This window comes from Diplodia corticola, assembly GCF_001883845.1.
Source record: "Diplodia corticola strain CBS 112549 chromosome Unknown scaffold60, whole genome shotgun sequence".
NCBI lineage: Eukaryota > Fungi > Ascomycota > Dothideomycetes > Botryosphaeriales > Botryosphaeriaceae > Diplodia > Diplodia corticola.
Genome location: NW_017971539.1, coordinates 102,343 through 116,779, shown reverse-complemented (window position 1 = coordinate 116,779; position 14,437 = coordinate 102,343). Strand labels below are relative to the sequence as shown.

Sequence of the window (14,437 nt, the reverse complement as noted above, 5' to 3'; positions counted from 1 at the left end):
CCCTTTACCATAATACCGCATCCTTGTCGAAGCGCACCAGCTCCTTGCCCACGTCCTCGACGTCCTTCTTGGCTTTCATGCGCATGTAGAAGATGGGGCAATCTCTGCTGCTGCAGATGACCTCGTTGTGCATGCTTCCCTGGCACCGCTGGCACTGCGTCCACAGCCTGGCGAAACGGACCTCCAGATCGCTGACTTTGGACAGCGTCTTTTGATACAGTTCGCTGAAACGCGGCCGGCAGTCCTCGCACACCGCCCCGTCACGCTCGTGGGCGCTGGTCATGGGCTTCTTGCATCCCATGCACGTCGCCGTCTTCTTCGCGAACTTCATCAGACCACCCATCGTAGGTGCCGCAACCGAGATGCTCCGCGTATGCGCTCCCGTCAAGAGCGACGCCGCCTTCTTGTCTCCAAGGATGGGCTCGAAAATCCTACCGAGTGGCTTGGCAAGCTGATTGTCGAGGTAGTACTTGGTGTCGATGGGTAAGTTGTTCTCCAACACGTAGATTGGATCCTCCGACTTCTCGTAGTTCTTCGAGTCAGCCGCTCCCTTGCATATGACGTACGCAACACGGTCTCCCAATGCCGGCGCCGAGCCCGCGTCACGCTTCTTCATCCGCTCGGCAAGTTCAACGTGGGCCTGCTTCGCCGCGTAGTCTGACTTGGCCAGAGCTTTTGTGATCACGAGATTCGACATATCGATCTTGTTCTGCAACAGATCGGAGATTGTCTCTTTGACGAAACTGGAAATCGTTAGCGACATGCCATGACCAGCTGTCGTGGGTCTTCCACTTACTCTTGCGCACCGTTGACGTCGCGGTCGATCAAGAGCATGCGCAGCGACGTCTCGATGACAGTTTGCACCAGTCGGCAGTTGTCACGCCGGACCGTCTCGATGCCCTTCGTGTCCATCTTGTCCCACTTGGTCGGGTTCGTCCAGTAGAGGCCAGCGTAACGCTTCTTGTTGATGAGCAGATAGGGAAAGTACACCTTCTCGAACTCGAGCTTGATGGGCTTGATGAAATGCGACGAAACGTACGCGGCCGCTTCCTCACCCAGCTTCATGGCCGATTCGAGATCCTTGGGGCCAAACTTGACCATGACGGAATCTGTGTCACCGTAAATGACCTGAGCATCGTGAGAATAGCCGTTTGCGATGGTGTAGTGTTGTTCCACCACGTCCTTTGTCTTCTCAATCATCTGACGGCCGTAACTCGTTGTACTACTCGCGATTGCCAAGCAGGGGAGTTTGCCGTTTGTGGCGCCAGTGAGACCGTACACACTGTTGGCGCTGATCTTCAACGCCAGCTGACGACCGTTAAGGATTGCTTTCTTGAACGGATCCTCCTCCATTCCCATCTCCTTCTTTGCTTGCTTTCTTGCACCGAGCAATTCCTCGAAAATTTGCGTCAATAGGCCCTTGCGGACCTTCGTGGTTGCAAACAGGTCGCCATTGGGAGTGACGATGTAGTCGTCGTCCTTCTTCAAATTCAGCTTCTCAACCGAGGTTTTGTTCAACAGAGTAGTGTAACAAAGGTTGTGCGCCTGGATAATACTGGGGTATAGCGACGCAAAATCCAGCGTGGCGATGGGAACTTCGTAGTAGCCGCGAGTGGGTTCGATGACCGTGGCGCCTTCGTATTGATCCTCGGAGCTCTCAGAGCGGAGATTGGGGATGACCAACTGGTGCTCTAAAGCTTTCCGGTAAAGTTGACTGAGGAACTTGACTTGTTGGCCACGAGAGAGGAGGAAGCTGAAGGGGACTCCCGTGACCCTTGCCATTTCGGTGTAGTTGACCAAACACATGAGCTTATCGAGCAACCTCATGGGGAGATAGGCATCCTTCAAGCAGTAGACTGCAAGACGGCGCCTAGAGTCGGCGTCGCCGTTGAACAGTTCCGTGATCATTGTATGATGCACATCTTCTTTTTGCTCTCCGAGGAAATGGGCGCAAACAGAGTTGAGTGTATAACTTCTGAGGTGATAGTCGCGCTGCACCAGCTGGAGGAGGTCAAGCTGAAGACGGCCGTTCGTATTTGTCGACTTGGTGTCACGGTTACCCATTTGTTTGCTGGAAAAATTCGTCTCTTTGGCCACCGACATGGTGTTTTTCAGTCTCGACCAGTACGGGAATTTCCCGCATTTCAAGTGCTTGGCACGATCAAGCAAGTAGGGAAAATCGAAGTTGGAAATGTTGTAGCCGATGATGACGTCCGGATCCACCTTCTCCAGGAAGTCTCTCCATCCCATCAGCATCTTGTCCTCAGCATCGTACTCGAGTACTTGAGCATTCACGATCAAGTTGCAGGTGTCTAAGCAAAAGACGTTGCGGATGAATGGCTGCTCTGCTCCAGCGATCTGGACGACATTGGCGATCTGAATGACGGGGTCCACGTTAGGTTCCGGGAAGATACCTTTACGGCCAGCACATTCGATGTCGAAGGACAGGATACGCAGGGGGGCCGTCTTGGCCCACTCTCCATCGGCGGGATATGAGATAAGATCACGGTAGTGCACGTAGGCCTCGATCTGGGAGGTCGAGTGGCGTTCCCTGTGGTCAATCATATGGTACTTACCGGCCTTCGCCTCGACCCAGGACATGCCGGCGATCTAACAATGCGTAAGAAGGATGGTCGGCGAATTCCACTCGGGGAACACATACCTTGCAATCTACCATGAAGCGAAGCACGTATTGTAGGTTGTCAAAGGTCAAAACGGACCCATCCGAAGCCTTCCAGAGACCCTTGTAATTGGCATTTCCAGATTCAATTGTTGTGCGCAGCCTGTTGATGTACTTTGGCTCCGTTACAGAAATCTTGAGGTAGGGGCTCTTCTGGTTACCCTGGAAGCCGTAGATGCTCTCCCTCATGGTCATTTGCACGGCATGGATAGCGGGCTGGTGCTGGGCGATCTGGGACTCGAGGTAGGCTTTGAAAGGCTGGCAATCGGCTTGTGTGAAAGACACGGGAGCGGGAACGTATAGGTAGTGCATGAAGCCGGTGACGTGAAGCAGGACGGAATGGCCAGTCTGGAGCCATGGTGTTAGCGGGGCGGGAGAGGCGGGGGTAGAAGACTTACCTGAGTAACGCCATAGAGCTTCACAGCAGCTCTACCGCCGTGGAGGGTTCCCTCCTCGACATCGATCTGTTGAAAGCACAAGTCATGGGTGGCTGGGTCGAAGTCGTCCAAAGGCGGACGCGCCCATTGTTGATCCTTTTCGACATTGAGCTTCTTCAGATCCTGAATGTTCTCGCCGAGTTTTTCCAGCTCCTCCTCGAACCGGCTCTTCGGCTGGCTCGAGCCGATGACATTTGCACCGGCAGGCTTCGAGGGAGCTTTGAGGGGGTTGGCGTTGAGCTTGCGCTTCTTCGCTGCTGACTGCGGGGAATCGGCAATGTTGCGGCGAGCGTTGGTCGTCTCGGTCAAAACGCGTTTCGCTGGGGCAAGGCTTGCGGCGGGCATTGTGGCAGGGTTTGGGAAGCCGCAGCTCACATTTGTCGACAGAGGGTGCGGCCGGGTGGTTGAAAGAATGGCAGAGCCGAGCGTGTTCAGTCGCGAGAGCGTCGCGGTGACGCGCCTCTCAATCGACGGACGCGTCGCTTCCACGCATGACTCAAAGCTGGGTGATGTAAGCGTTTGCTTGAGTCAGCCCAGCCTTCCCCACGTCACCTCGCCACAACAGAAACACTTCTCAAGAGGCCGCAGGCCGGGAGATTCCCTTCACATCACTAGTGCGATTCATCCACGATCAGAAGCAACGTACCGCCAACTCAATGAGCAGCAACAGGATCAGCGCCGCCGCTTGATACTCGGAGTTGGAAGGTGCCGCCAACCGAATGACCCGCCGCTCGCCGCTCACTGCCCAGTAGGGAAGTCGCGAATAGCTAACATGAAGTCAAGCGGCATGCACCAGCGTCGCCGCCATAGTAGGACCCCCCTGTAAATAGCGGACGCGAGGGCCAGTTGTTGGGCGCGCCATTGGCGTAGTGGTCGCCCAAGTGGACGCTCGCCGTTGCGGAGAGCAGAACAACCGCCTCATCACTCTTTGCCGGGCAGCAACGAAAGGCTGTGTTTTGCTGCTCTGCTGAGCGTGCACACGCCGAAGCTCGGGCGGACTGGGCATGGGTGACAGCCGAAGGCCGACTTTGCTCCTTCAGACCCTGTGCACGACCAGCACCCACCACCCACCATCCCTGCTGCTGGGGAAAGAGCAGGCGCGTCTTTTTCGCCAAAGGTCGATGCCGACTACCAACTCCGATGCAGAAGTGCTTTCGCATCGCTCGCCTCACACCACCCCCAGCGCGAATCTCGGGCGAGCCGCATGCCGCGGGACAAGGCCTCAGGCTTCAATGACGTGGGAATGCTCCCCAGCGGAACTCCCGGAACAGAGACTGCACTCACATATCTCACCGAACATCACCGAGCGTGCTGACCAAGACCCAATAGTGTTTGCGCCTGAGATTGCCCATGCACCGATAAGGCATGGTGCCGGCTACAGGCTCAGCGGCAAGCTCCCGCCAATGCTTATTGCAGCATAGAAGCCCGCGCCGTCTATGTCCGAGCTGCTCCATGGAACCAGCTAGGCAATTGCTCCCCATCGCTGCCATGACCAAATCTTTATCCATCACACCTGCCGTCGTTCGCATGTGGCCGATGCGCCGTCAGCCTCTATTTCATGGTCCCAGGTCCGCTCTCACTTCCTCTCTTCACTGTGTTCCGCCCGATTTCCAGTGTTGAGTTTTACTCTTCGGATATCTTTTGATAGGTTTCTGCTGTGTGAAGGTCAATGATTTCATCATAGTGCCCCTCGTTTCTCCCCCAGTGCTTGACTGATCAAGTTTTAGTGTCCTGTGCTTTTGGATATTTCCCGTTGCTTCTTACCTGATATCACCATGGACTTCGCCACCAAGGACAGCTGGGTAATGGAGCCGCCCGTCAAGCCCTCCTACCGCTCCGGCTTCGTTGTCGCCGCCAAGCAGAGCACCAAGGATTTTTTCTACCGCTTCGAAGTCACCTATGGCCTCTACGTCATGGAGTTTTGGGAAAAGGCCGTCGTCTACATTATTCTTGGTCTCACCATACTCTTCTTCCTCTGGAAGACCGTCATCCCCCTCCCCCTCGCTTGCTTCCGTCTCGCTTGCTTCCGTCTCGCTTCGCATTACTTTGCTCTGGAACCCAAGGGTTTCCACAGTGTCCTGGAGCGGTCGGCGCAACAAGAGCTTGGCGGTCTAATTCTCGGCACCGCCATCGAAACGTTTAATGCCACTTTCAACGGAAGCTCGCACTTGATCCAGCGGCGATTTCCCAACACTGTATACATCGCGGTAATCAGGGGAAGAGGGGGGCGATGCAATGTTTCCGTACAGCATTCGGCTGGGTAAGCTTTGTCTGAACCGTTTTCGGAGTATGGTTAACAAGAAAACCAGGTGCTATTGATCGACATGACTTATCCCACTATGAGTCGACCTCTAGTATTACGACGAGATGTTTTTCGAAGCTTGTCTTCTTTACTTTTTTTTCTCGTGTCTCAGGCGGTCGGGCAAGCAGGCCATTTCATTAAATTAAAAGATACCACTCGCTACTGAGAAGCGTGTAGTGCCGCATTTCGCGGCATCTTCCATCACGGTCACTACTATCATGTTAATACAACTACGATCTTTAGCAGCATACACCTAGTGACTTTTTGCGAGTGTCGTGCTTACAGTGCTTACGCAGGCGCTTTGTCATGGAGGCTTCATGTGGTTCTCAGCATCAGGTCTTGGCACCGACCAATTACTGCACTAACAGAAACACTTCGCAACAATGATATCTCCGAGCGACGAACTACCCATATGTAACTTACAATGTGTGATATTCCTTCGCTACAGGCTACCTGACAACTCCTTCTCACATAAGCATGCTATCGGGACCCTGTCCCCCTTGATCCGGAGGTGAACAGCCACCAACCAAAGACCCAGGCAGCCGGAACACCTCAATCCAGTCCCGCCATTCTAGCGTAGAGACCAAAAGGCTCCACGGCTTACAGATCATGATGCATCCTGTCAGCGGGCGCTCCCGCCGGTTGAACACGTCTTCTGATGCGGGGGTGGGGCGGTGGAAAAACAAGGGCTTCGCTTGAGGATGGGTCCCCGATCTTATTTGCACAGCCTCACCGCGCGCCCCCATCAGACTGGCACGAAGCTAAAGAGACGTGCTTATATGGACCTCATCTCTCTCTTTTTTTTTCTCTCTCTCTCTCTCTTCTTTCATTCTCTTGTCCTCGATGGAATGATTGGTCGGAGGTGGAAGTGGCTGAATTCGCACAGGAGGTGCAGAATGAAGTCGACTCCACCTACGTCTCTCGTGGATATTGGGATCATATATCTGGAAACATTTAAATTTTTCTAAACCTTGCGTTTACCTTTGGTTTTTTTCTTCACCTCCATTATGAGAAAGCATGTATAATTAACCTACATCTACGTCGGAACATCTACTTTAACTGCGGGCACAAATAGTCGCCGTATGCCAATTTGTTCCGTCGCCTACTATGTTCGCGCCTTCTTAAGTGGAGCGGGACTTTCGGCGGGACCTTTCTAGAGGTTGTTGCTACGGGGTATGTTGGATTCGTACGAATTACCAGTTCACTTATTTCGGCGAAACTCGTTTCTTCCACCGCCTACTTTATTATTAAAGCAGGCCTTCTCCTTTACCTTCTTCTCTTTCCTATCAAAAACTTTTCGTAAATAGAACGTAGCTAAATGTCAATTTACTATCGATTCGTAACAGGGTTCCCACTTGGCCCGAAAAATATGCGGTAGGTTTACGAGGATCCCGGTAAAGGCAGGGCAAAGTATGAAAACAGGATGGTAATAAGATCTTCTCAACGTTGTCCTTTCTAATACAGTCTCTGTACGGATATGATCAATGGTAGTTCTTTTTTCTTTGGGAAAATTCAAGTATACCTTCTGGTCGTTCAAATTCGTAAAGCACATTTCAACGGTTGTGCTTGAGAAACTCTCGGCGCGGAGACGTCACATGCAAGATATATTCAAAATACGAATTTCAAGTTTGTCATACGTCTATTACTTGTATGCAATGAATGAGATGTTTAGCAAAAGGGTTTTCGATTTTGTTCTTTATCTAAAGCACTAACAACAACATATGAGAATCGAATCAGTGAAGCTACTTGGTCCACTCGCGACCAGTCGTCACTGTAAAGGGACACAGAAGCTACCATAAACCTGCTCCCTGAACGGCCATCTCAGTGGTGCTGAACCCAGCACAGGAGTCCATAGAGGCCAGTGTGTAAACAGAAAAGGAAAGAAAAGTGTATCAGCAAAATCAAAGCAAGCCCATCAAGGTGGGTGAAGCCTGTCGAAAATGGTTAAAAGCAAGCCCATCAAGGCCTGTCCTGTGAAACCCCCGTCGAAAATCGTGAAAAAGCCTCCGAAACCTAGGCTCCCTACAGCAAAATTGCAACCTCGTCCGTCAGAATCTCAGAAAATCCTGCGCATCTTCTCACGCATGCGCTCCACGAAAGAAAAGTCGTCCCAGCTGTCAAGCGCGCCGACGATCGTCTTCAGCTCCACCAGCTCAGCACCATCACCACGACCGGCCTCGAGGTGCGGAGAAGCCAGCTCCTTGAGCCGGCAATCGAACGCGTCTCTCAACAGCCTCTCCTCCCAGGCCTTCTTCTCCTCCTGCAGGCGCTCCTCATCCTTGCCCTCGTCGCCCTCATCCCACGGCGGCGGCGGCTCGCGCACGTCGTCCGCGTTGACGAGCGGCGGGTAGCGGGGGATGTTGTCGGGGGAGGTGATGCAGGACGTCTCCCAGCCGGTCAGGGCCAGGGCGTTGCCGTCGGTGTCGACGAGGATGTTGCGCTTGGCGATGTCGAAGTGGTGGAGGCGGGTGGAGGCGGGGCCGAGGTGCTTGCCGCTGAGAGCGGTGGGGAGGACGCTCTGCAGTGCGAGGCAGAGCTTGGGGATGCGGGAGAGAGCGTCTAGGGTGTAGTTGGTCTCGGGGACCTTTTTGGCGATCTCCTCTCCGGCTGCCTTCATTTCCTCCTGCTTGTTGCAGGCTTCGACACGCTCTTTGTGGCGTGGGTCGATGGCTTCGTGGTGAGTGTAGCTGATGTGGGCCTGGTAGTACTGCTCGAAGGTGGTGAAGGGACCGCGGTTGATGGCATAGTCAAGGCGGAGATCGACGATGAAGTCTGTTGTGCAAAGAGGGCCGACCTTGTAGGAGCTCTTTGCAGCCAAAGACCGGCTCCAGTCATGGTAGAGGGCACCGATGCTGTCGAACTTGAGTCTGGAAAGTTGATCGATCCACTCGGCAGCTTGGCGGTAGAGCTTGACTTTGGTGTCGAACGGAATCTGGTTCTCAAGGCCGTCGTAGCTTCGGCCGTTGATCTTCTCCATCAGCATCCACTCCAGTCCGAAGGGGTTCTCCATGGAGGAATCAAAGGCGAAGACCCTGGGAACGGGGATGGTGGTGGTCCTACGAATGAACTCCATGGTAGCAACCTCGCTCTGGAGCTTGTACCAAGGAGCGATCGGAAGATAGCAACGGAAGATGCACTCGTGCAGAGCGCCGGTGACGTTGTCGGTGCTGGTGACTGTGTAGGCCTTGTTAAACGAGCCTTCAGCGAGGAACTCGACAGTGACGTTGTCGTTGGGCAATTCCAAAATCTTGTAGTGGATTCGGGCAATGTTCCTGATAGCTTCGACGTCAGGTTCGGCAGTCCACTTGGGGTCATAGCTGGTCGACCAAGGGTTGTACTCCCAGATCACCTTGCCCTTAGCCAGCTCAGTGGAGAGCTCCGGCGGACTAGCGTGGGAAAGGTAAAGAGGCTCGGAAAGGTCAATGGACTCTTTGGAGGAAAAAGAGTCACCGACGGCGCCGCTGTGATCAGAGCAGTCGGCGGAATCATCGTCGGAAGAAGCTTCCTCGGCGGTGTCGAGGTCGGCCATGACAGTAGTGTTCTTGCCATCCCTGGAGACGATCTGGAAAGTATCCGGCTCGAACTCGGCCTCGTCCCCGGCCATTTCCACGTCAGACTCCTCTTCCCGAGCGGCAGGAACGAGCGTGATGTCAGCCTCAGCATCGTCGTCGTCGTCGTCGATGTCATGGGCAAGCCTCTCGTTTGCGGGTGAAAGAAGCGGCAGCCAGTGGCCCGAGCTCGTTCCGGCTGCACCTTCCTCGACCTCCATCTCCTCGACGACATCATCCTCGTCATCCTCGTCATCGTCGTCAACGCCCTCGAACGCCGTGACGAACGACATGCCCGTCGCATCCGTCATCACCGATGCCACGCTATCGCGGTTGATGCTGTTGGCCCGCTGACCCGCGAACCTGTTCTGCGGCAGCAACGGCGCAATGAGATCCTCTTCGGCATCGGCGTCGTCGTCGTCGGGGGACACGAAGCAGTTGCCGATGACCGCCTTCGGAGACGCAGAGCTGCTCGAAGAGTGAGTGCCACCACCGTTGTCCATGTTGCCATTATCCTCGTTGTGGTCGTCAACGTTCCCACCTGCACCGAGCGTCGTGCGGATCTGGGTCAGTCGGGCGTCCAGCACGCGTTCGTCCAGCGGGGAGTAATAGTGAAAGCCGTACATGGACAGGTCGCTCGAGCCCGAAGGGACGCGGCCGCGGGCGGCCATGGCGGGGAAGCTGGGCGTCGCGGCGCTGGAGTTGAAGACGAGAGTCGGACTGTCGCCGATGCTGCTGCCGCCGTTGTCCGTGTTGGTGGCGTCGCCTGCCTTGGCCTCGGCGGCAGCCGTGGGAGGGTCGGCAATCGGGCCCGCCGCCGGAGAGTTGCTGGGAACTGGGCGCGAAGCGGGCATGGGCGGGAGCGGCGGACTGTGCTGGGGCGGGTGCGTCAGTTCGGTGCCGTAGACGGATTGGCGGTCAGTGGGCAACGGCCAGCTTGGAGCCGCCGTCGATGGGGCCGTCGCATCGAAGAAGACGTCGTCGGCGGCCGAGGGCGTGACGGAGATGGGCAATGCCGATGCCTCCCTCTGTGGAAGCAGGGGAAGAGGCTTGTTCAGTGGCGAGCCTGCAGTGCTGCTGTTGGCAACGAGAGCTGGCGACGAGGCTGCTCCTCCGGGGGACTGAAATGGCGGCGGCACCGGGAGCCTGCTCCTTTCGCTGACGGGAGACGTCGGGCTGCTCTGGTACAGGTGAGAGTCGTCGGTGCGTGGATTCGGCGAGTTTGGATTGAACGGAAACTCATTACTGTGCCTCAAGCTGCTCATGCGCCTGGGAAAGCCGGCTCTGGGAGAAGGGCTCGGGGACATGCTCCTACGATAGTGCGGCGACCTGGCACGCGTCCTCGCGCTGCGTGGAGAAAGGAACAGCGGGTTGAGACGATGAATGGTGCGCATCGACGCCGTCCGTGAGCCAGTGTTACTACCATCCGACGTAGGCGTCGTGATGGCAACCGTTGGGACGCTCGACAAAGGCAAGGCGCGAGGAGGCGTGTCGCCCTCGACCGACGTGTCACTGGTGCCGGCACCAAGAAGGCCAGTGCTGCTGCTACTATTGGTGCCGCGCATCGATGTCGACCGGCTGCCTCTCAGCGTGCTGATTGAAAGCACGCGCTTGACCCTGTCCATCACCTGGTGACGGCGCTTCAGCTTAGAAGACGTCGTCGTGGGTGTCGACGTGATGTTGAATGACGCCCTGGTGCTGGGCGTGGCAGCGGCATTCGCGAAGTCGATTGTGCTGATGTTGTACTCCGGAAGCCCCGAAGCACAAGACGACGCCGCAACCGCCGAATCCGAGGGCACTGTCGCGTCCTCCATGCTGGAGATCTTGTCGAATAGACTGAAGCTGATGCCCTTGAGGCGCTCGATAGAGGAGTTGCTGTCGGTGCTGCCATGGTCGGTAGCATGGACCTCAAGCTTGGGACCAAACATTTGAATGAGGAAATGCGTTTGGTATAGTAGGTGTGGGTGACTTACAGAAGAGAAATGGAAGAAGGATGAAGTATGGGTTGCTTTAAAACCCGACACGATCTGAAGCTGCGTTGATCTTGTGTTTAGCTCGAGCGGCGCGGAGGTGATGCAAGTGTTAAGACTGTGCTGTCTGCTGAGCCTGGAGTCGTTCAAGAAGTGTGTTAGAGTCACGTCGGGCGCGAGACGGGACGAACCTCATGCGCGATGGGCCGCGCTGATGAGTCAGAAGATCTGAGCGCAGGCTGACCCGATGCAAGAGGCTGGGCTGGTCGTAAAGTGAGATCTTCCAGAAGCGGTACGGTGCAGACTGTCGCCGTGGACGATCACGAAGCTCCGCTGCGCCCTTCGGGGCGAAGCGCAGCGCACGAGGGTCCTGATCGACGGCAGCACCGCCGAAATGTCTGGGATTGGAAGATAGAGCTTGCGTTCGTGGATGTTGTTGAAGTGGAGTCGAGGGTGAGGAGCGCAAGATGAGTGAAGCGCGCGCCCTTATATACGCAGTCCTTCGCGCTCAGCGTCACACAAACGGCAAATTAGGCAAGCACGCGGGCGCGTCAATTTGTTCTGTGGAAGCTGCGAGCACGCGGCGGTCACATACCGAAGCTGTCCGCCGCCGCAACTCGTAATATCTTCCCTACCACTACGATTCTCATCCTTGTCGCGGTCATCTAATCGGCACTGCTCGTGAATCATGGCCGCTAGGCATCCTGGTGTGACTTTATGTGGCAACAATAGATGCTAACAGTGTTAGCCAACCTTTGTTCCCTCACCTTGCGGCTGGGCTGGCTCCCGAAACTCTACTCTGAACGACACTGGTTGCCGCCACAGTCGAAATAGTGAGGCATGAGCGAACAAATTGGCAGAGGTATTGCAGCATAGTCAGGAACTTGAAGCCGCTGCGCATAGAGCTTCCAATAAGATGGACGTGAGTTGGCTCTGTTCTTTTGCAACCTGCTGTGATATTCCAATCCAGAGAACACAACCGTCTGCGCGGCGTCCAACTAGCATGTTCGCAGTGAACTCAGAACCGCAGTCTTATCTCAAAAGCGTCCATCACGTAGCTCAAGCGAATAACGCAATAGATAGTATCTTCTTTGATTAATTTTTCTTAGATGGCATTATTATCTCTTTTTCCTCCGTTTCATACGTACATGTTATACGTACATACAACTATATAAGATGAAAAAAGAAAAGAAATGAGGTTTATTGTACAAATGGCGTAAGCTTCATCCCGAGGCAGCAAAAAATAGTGGGCGTGTCTTCGATGCTTACTTCCGGCCTCTCCGCAAAAATCGGTCCAAATGGTCTTCAGCTCTTTACTCGCTTCGTGTCTATCCAAAAAATAACGCAAGCCACACCAAGTCTTTTTGATCAAGAAGAAGAAAAAAGATGGATGAAAAAAGAATAAAAACCTTCACTGATCCAAACACCTTTCTTTCCCGACCAAGTAGGTACTCCACTTTACTTCGGGCCCCATTCTTGCCACTCCTCTTCCGCCGCCTTTGCCGTCGTCGCCGTCGACTTCTTCGGCGACTTCCTCGCCGTCGGCCCTCTCCTTGTCCGTCCTCCCATCATTTCTGCCGGCAGATCGTTCCAATTTTCCGTCTTGATCGCAGGGACGGCCGCGGCGGAAGAGGTGCTGGTGGGAGGTTTCGAAGATGAGCGTGAGGAAGAGGTTCCGTTGATGCCGACGCTGCTGCCCTTCCTGTTCTTGCCGTTACTGCCGCTGCCCTCGGCCTCGTCGCTGCTGTCGTCGTACTCGTCTTCGTCTTCGTTTTCGCCCTCGTCGTCGTCATCGTCGTCGTCGTCAAAGTCGTCCAAGTCGTCGTACGAAGCGCGCGGCCGGCCGTGGCGGAGGCTGGGCATGTACTGCATGGGCACGCCGCCGCCGCCACCGCTGCCGCCGAGGCCCATCATGCCCGGATCGTCCGAGTACAGGCCGGGAGCGCGACCGAGGATGGCGTCGGCCTTGCCGGGGCTGCGGCGGCCCTCCCGCGGCACGGTGGCGACGCCGCTGCTGGTGGTGAGGAAGCGGCTGTTGCGGTTGCTCGGGCGCGGCGGCGGGGGTCCGGGCTGGGCCTTGTAGTAAGTGGATGTGAATTGCGGCGGGCTCGCGGTGGACGAGCGCGGCGGCGAGTCGGGTATGCCCCAGCCGGCGGCTCGTTCGCGGTCCTTCTGGCGCTGCATCTGGCTGAAGCGTTCGGCGGCGATTTGCTCGCGCGCTTCGACCCACCGCGGGCTCGCATCCCACCGCCACCCGTCGCCCGTCGTGTTGCAGACTGGTATCCCCCACAGCCACGGGCTCTCGCCGAAGACGTGCGTGAGGTTGAGTCGCCAGCCCATGTCAAAGGCGTTGGGCAGTTTCTCCGAGTCCAGCTCGTCCAGGTACTCGTCATAGCGCTCGCGCTCACGCTGTGCCTCGGAATCCGCCCAGTTGCGCTGCAGCGAACGCTGCGCCGGCGACGTAGCCCGGTAGTCCTCGCCCTCCTCTGGCCGCGTCACGCCCGGTAGCGCGTTGGCGTGGATCTCGACGAGTTGGTCGCCGATACTGGGCCGGCCCTCGGCGGCATCGACAAAGTGGCGTTGGCCCTGGTTGTTGAAGTGCTGCTGCATCGACTTGCGCAGCGGCGACAGGTACCGGGTTTTCTCCAGGCTCTCGATGGTCGTCATGTTGCGCGCGGCCAGCATGAGGTGCCAGGCGGTGAAGCCGGTGATGACCAGTCCGACGATGCCCGAGATGACGGCGAGCACGATGTAGTTGACGGGCGTCAGGTTGTCCATGTACTGGTCTGTTGTGAATTCCTTCCAGCACCACACGCCCGACAGCGCGAAACAGGCCCAGCAGAACAGCGACAGGTAGATCAGGAACAGCAAAAAGGGCTTGTAGTTGCGCAGGCCGATGCACGCGGCCAGCCACGGACAGTGGTGGTCCATCTTCAGCACACAGCGCTTGCAGGTGGAGCAGTGGTGGGCGCGGTCCGGCTTCTTGGTCTGGCACTTCTTGCAGTAGCGCAGCTCTCCATTGGACTTGACGGTGAAGGAGGTGTAGGGGCGCGACAGCTCCTGGGTGGGCAGCGAGTTGTAGCCGCCCTTGGTCTGGTCGACGGGCGAACCGGGGTCCCTGAAGACGGCGGTGGTGTAGCACCAATTGGCCATGGCGTACAGGACCACGGCCAGCCAGGTGCAGAAGTAGTCTGGGACTCGCGAGAGGCTGGTCAGCCAAGAGGGACGGGTTCAGGGAGCAGGTGGAGGGATACCTCTGTTTGTGCTGAGCTTCTCCTGCACGCCGATCTTGTACGAGACCCACACAGCCCAGGTGGTGAGGCCATAGACAATGCACAGCGGGAAGTATGAAACGACGTTGCAGCAGTAGCGCTCGCAGCGGCGGGCCCAGCTCTTGCGACGCATGGCGAGGGAGGGCGAGTGCGGTGGTGAGGGCGCGAGTTCAGCGAGCGTGGCCATGGCGCTTGGCCGGGAGGCGCGGTGGTGGTCGAGTATGAATG

General features: G+C 56.3%; 4 protein-coding genes across 4 annotated transcripts; 1 reads left to right on the top strand and 3 right to left on the bottom strand.

Moving 5' to 3' along the window:
• Nucleotides 1-4: 4 nt before the first annotated feature.
• On the bottom strand, nt 5-3,462 carry BKCO1_6000034 (dna polymerase delta catalytic subunit; the record flags this gene model as incomplete). Its single annotated transcript, XM_020277698.1, has 4 exons — nt 5-743; nt 797-2,610; nt 2,663-3,028; nt 3,079-3,462. 4 exons carry the CDS (start codon nt 3,460-3,462, stop codon nt 5-7), a joined length of 3,303 nt encoding a protein of 1,100 aa, XP_020126752.1.
• Nucleotides 3,463-4,892: 1,430 nt separating this feature from the next.
• Nucleotides 4,893-5,381, top strand: BKCO1_6000033 (multidrug mfs transporter; the record flags this gene model as incomplete). The annotated part of the gene is made up of 1 exon (XM_020277697.1): nt 4,893-5,381. One exon carries the CDS (start codon nt 4,893-4,895, stop codon nt 5,379-5,381), a length of 489 nt encoding a protein of 162 aa, XP_020126758.1.
• A 2,094-nt stretch (nt 5,382-7,475) lies between these two features.
• On the bottom strand, nt 7,476-10,895 carry BKCO1_6000032 (kinase-like protein; the record flags this gene model as incomplete). Its single annotated transcript, XM_020277696.1, has 1 exon — nt 7,476-10,895. One exon carries the CDS (start codon nt 10,893-10,895, stop codon nt 7,476-7,478), a length of 3,420 nt encoding a protein of 1,139 aa, XP_020126757.1.
• A 1,500-nt stretch (nt 10,896-12,395) lies between these two features.
• Nucleotides 12,396-14,396, bottom strand: BKCO1_6000031 (palmitoyltransferase pfa3; the record flags this gene model as incomplete). The annotated part of the gene is made up of 2 exons (XM_020277695.1): nt 12,396-14,128; nt 14,192-14,396. 2 exons carry the CDS (start codon nt 14,394-14,396, stop codon nt 12,396-12,398), a joined length of 1,938 nt encoding a protein of 645 aa, XP_020126756.1.
• Nucleotides 14,397-14,437: the final 41 nt, after the last annotated feature.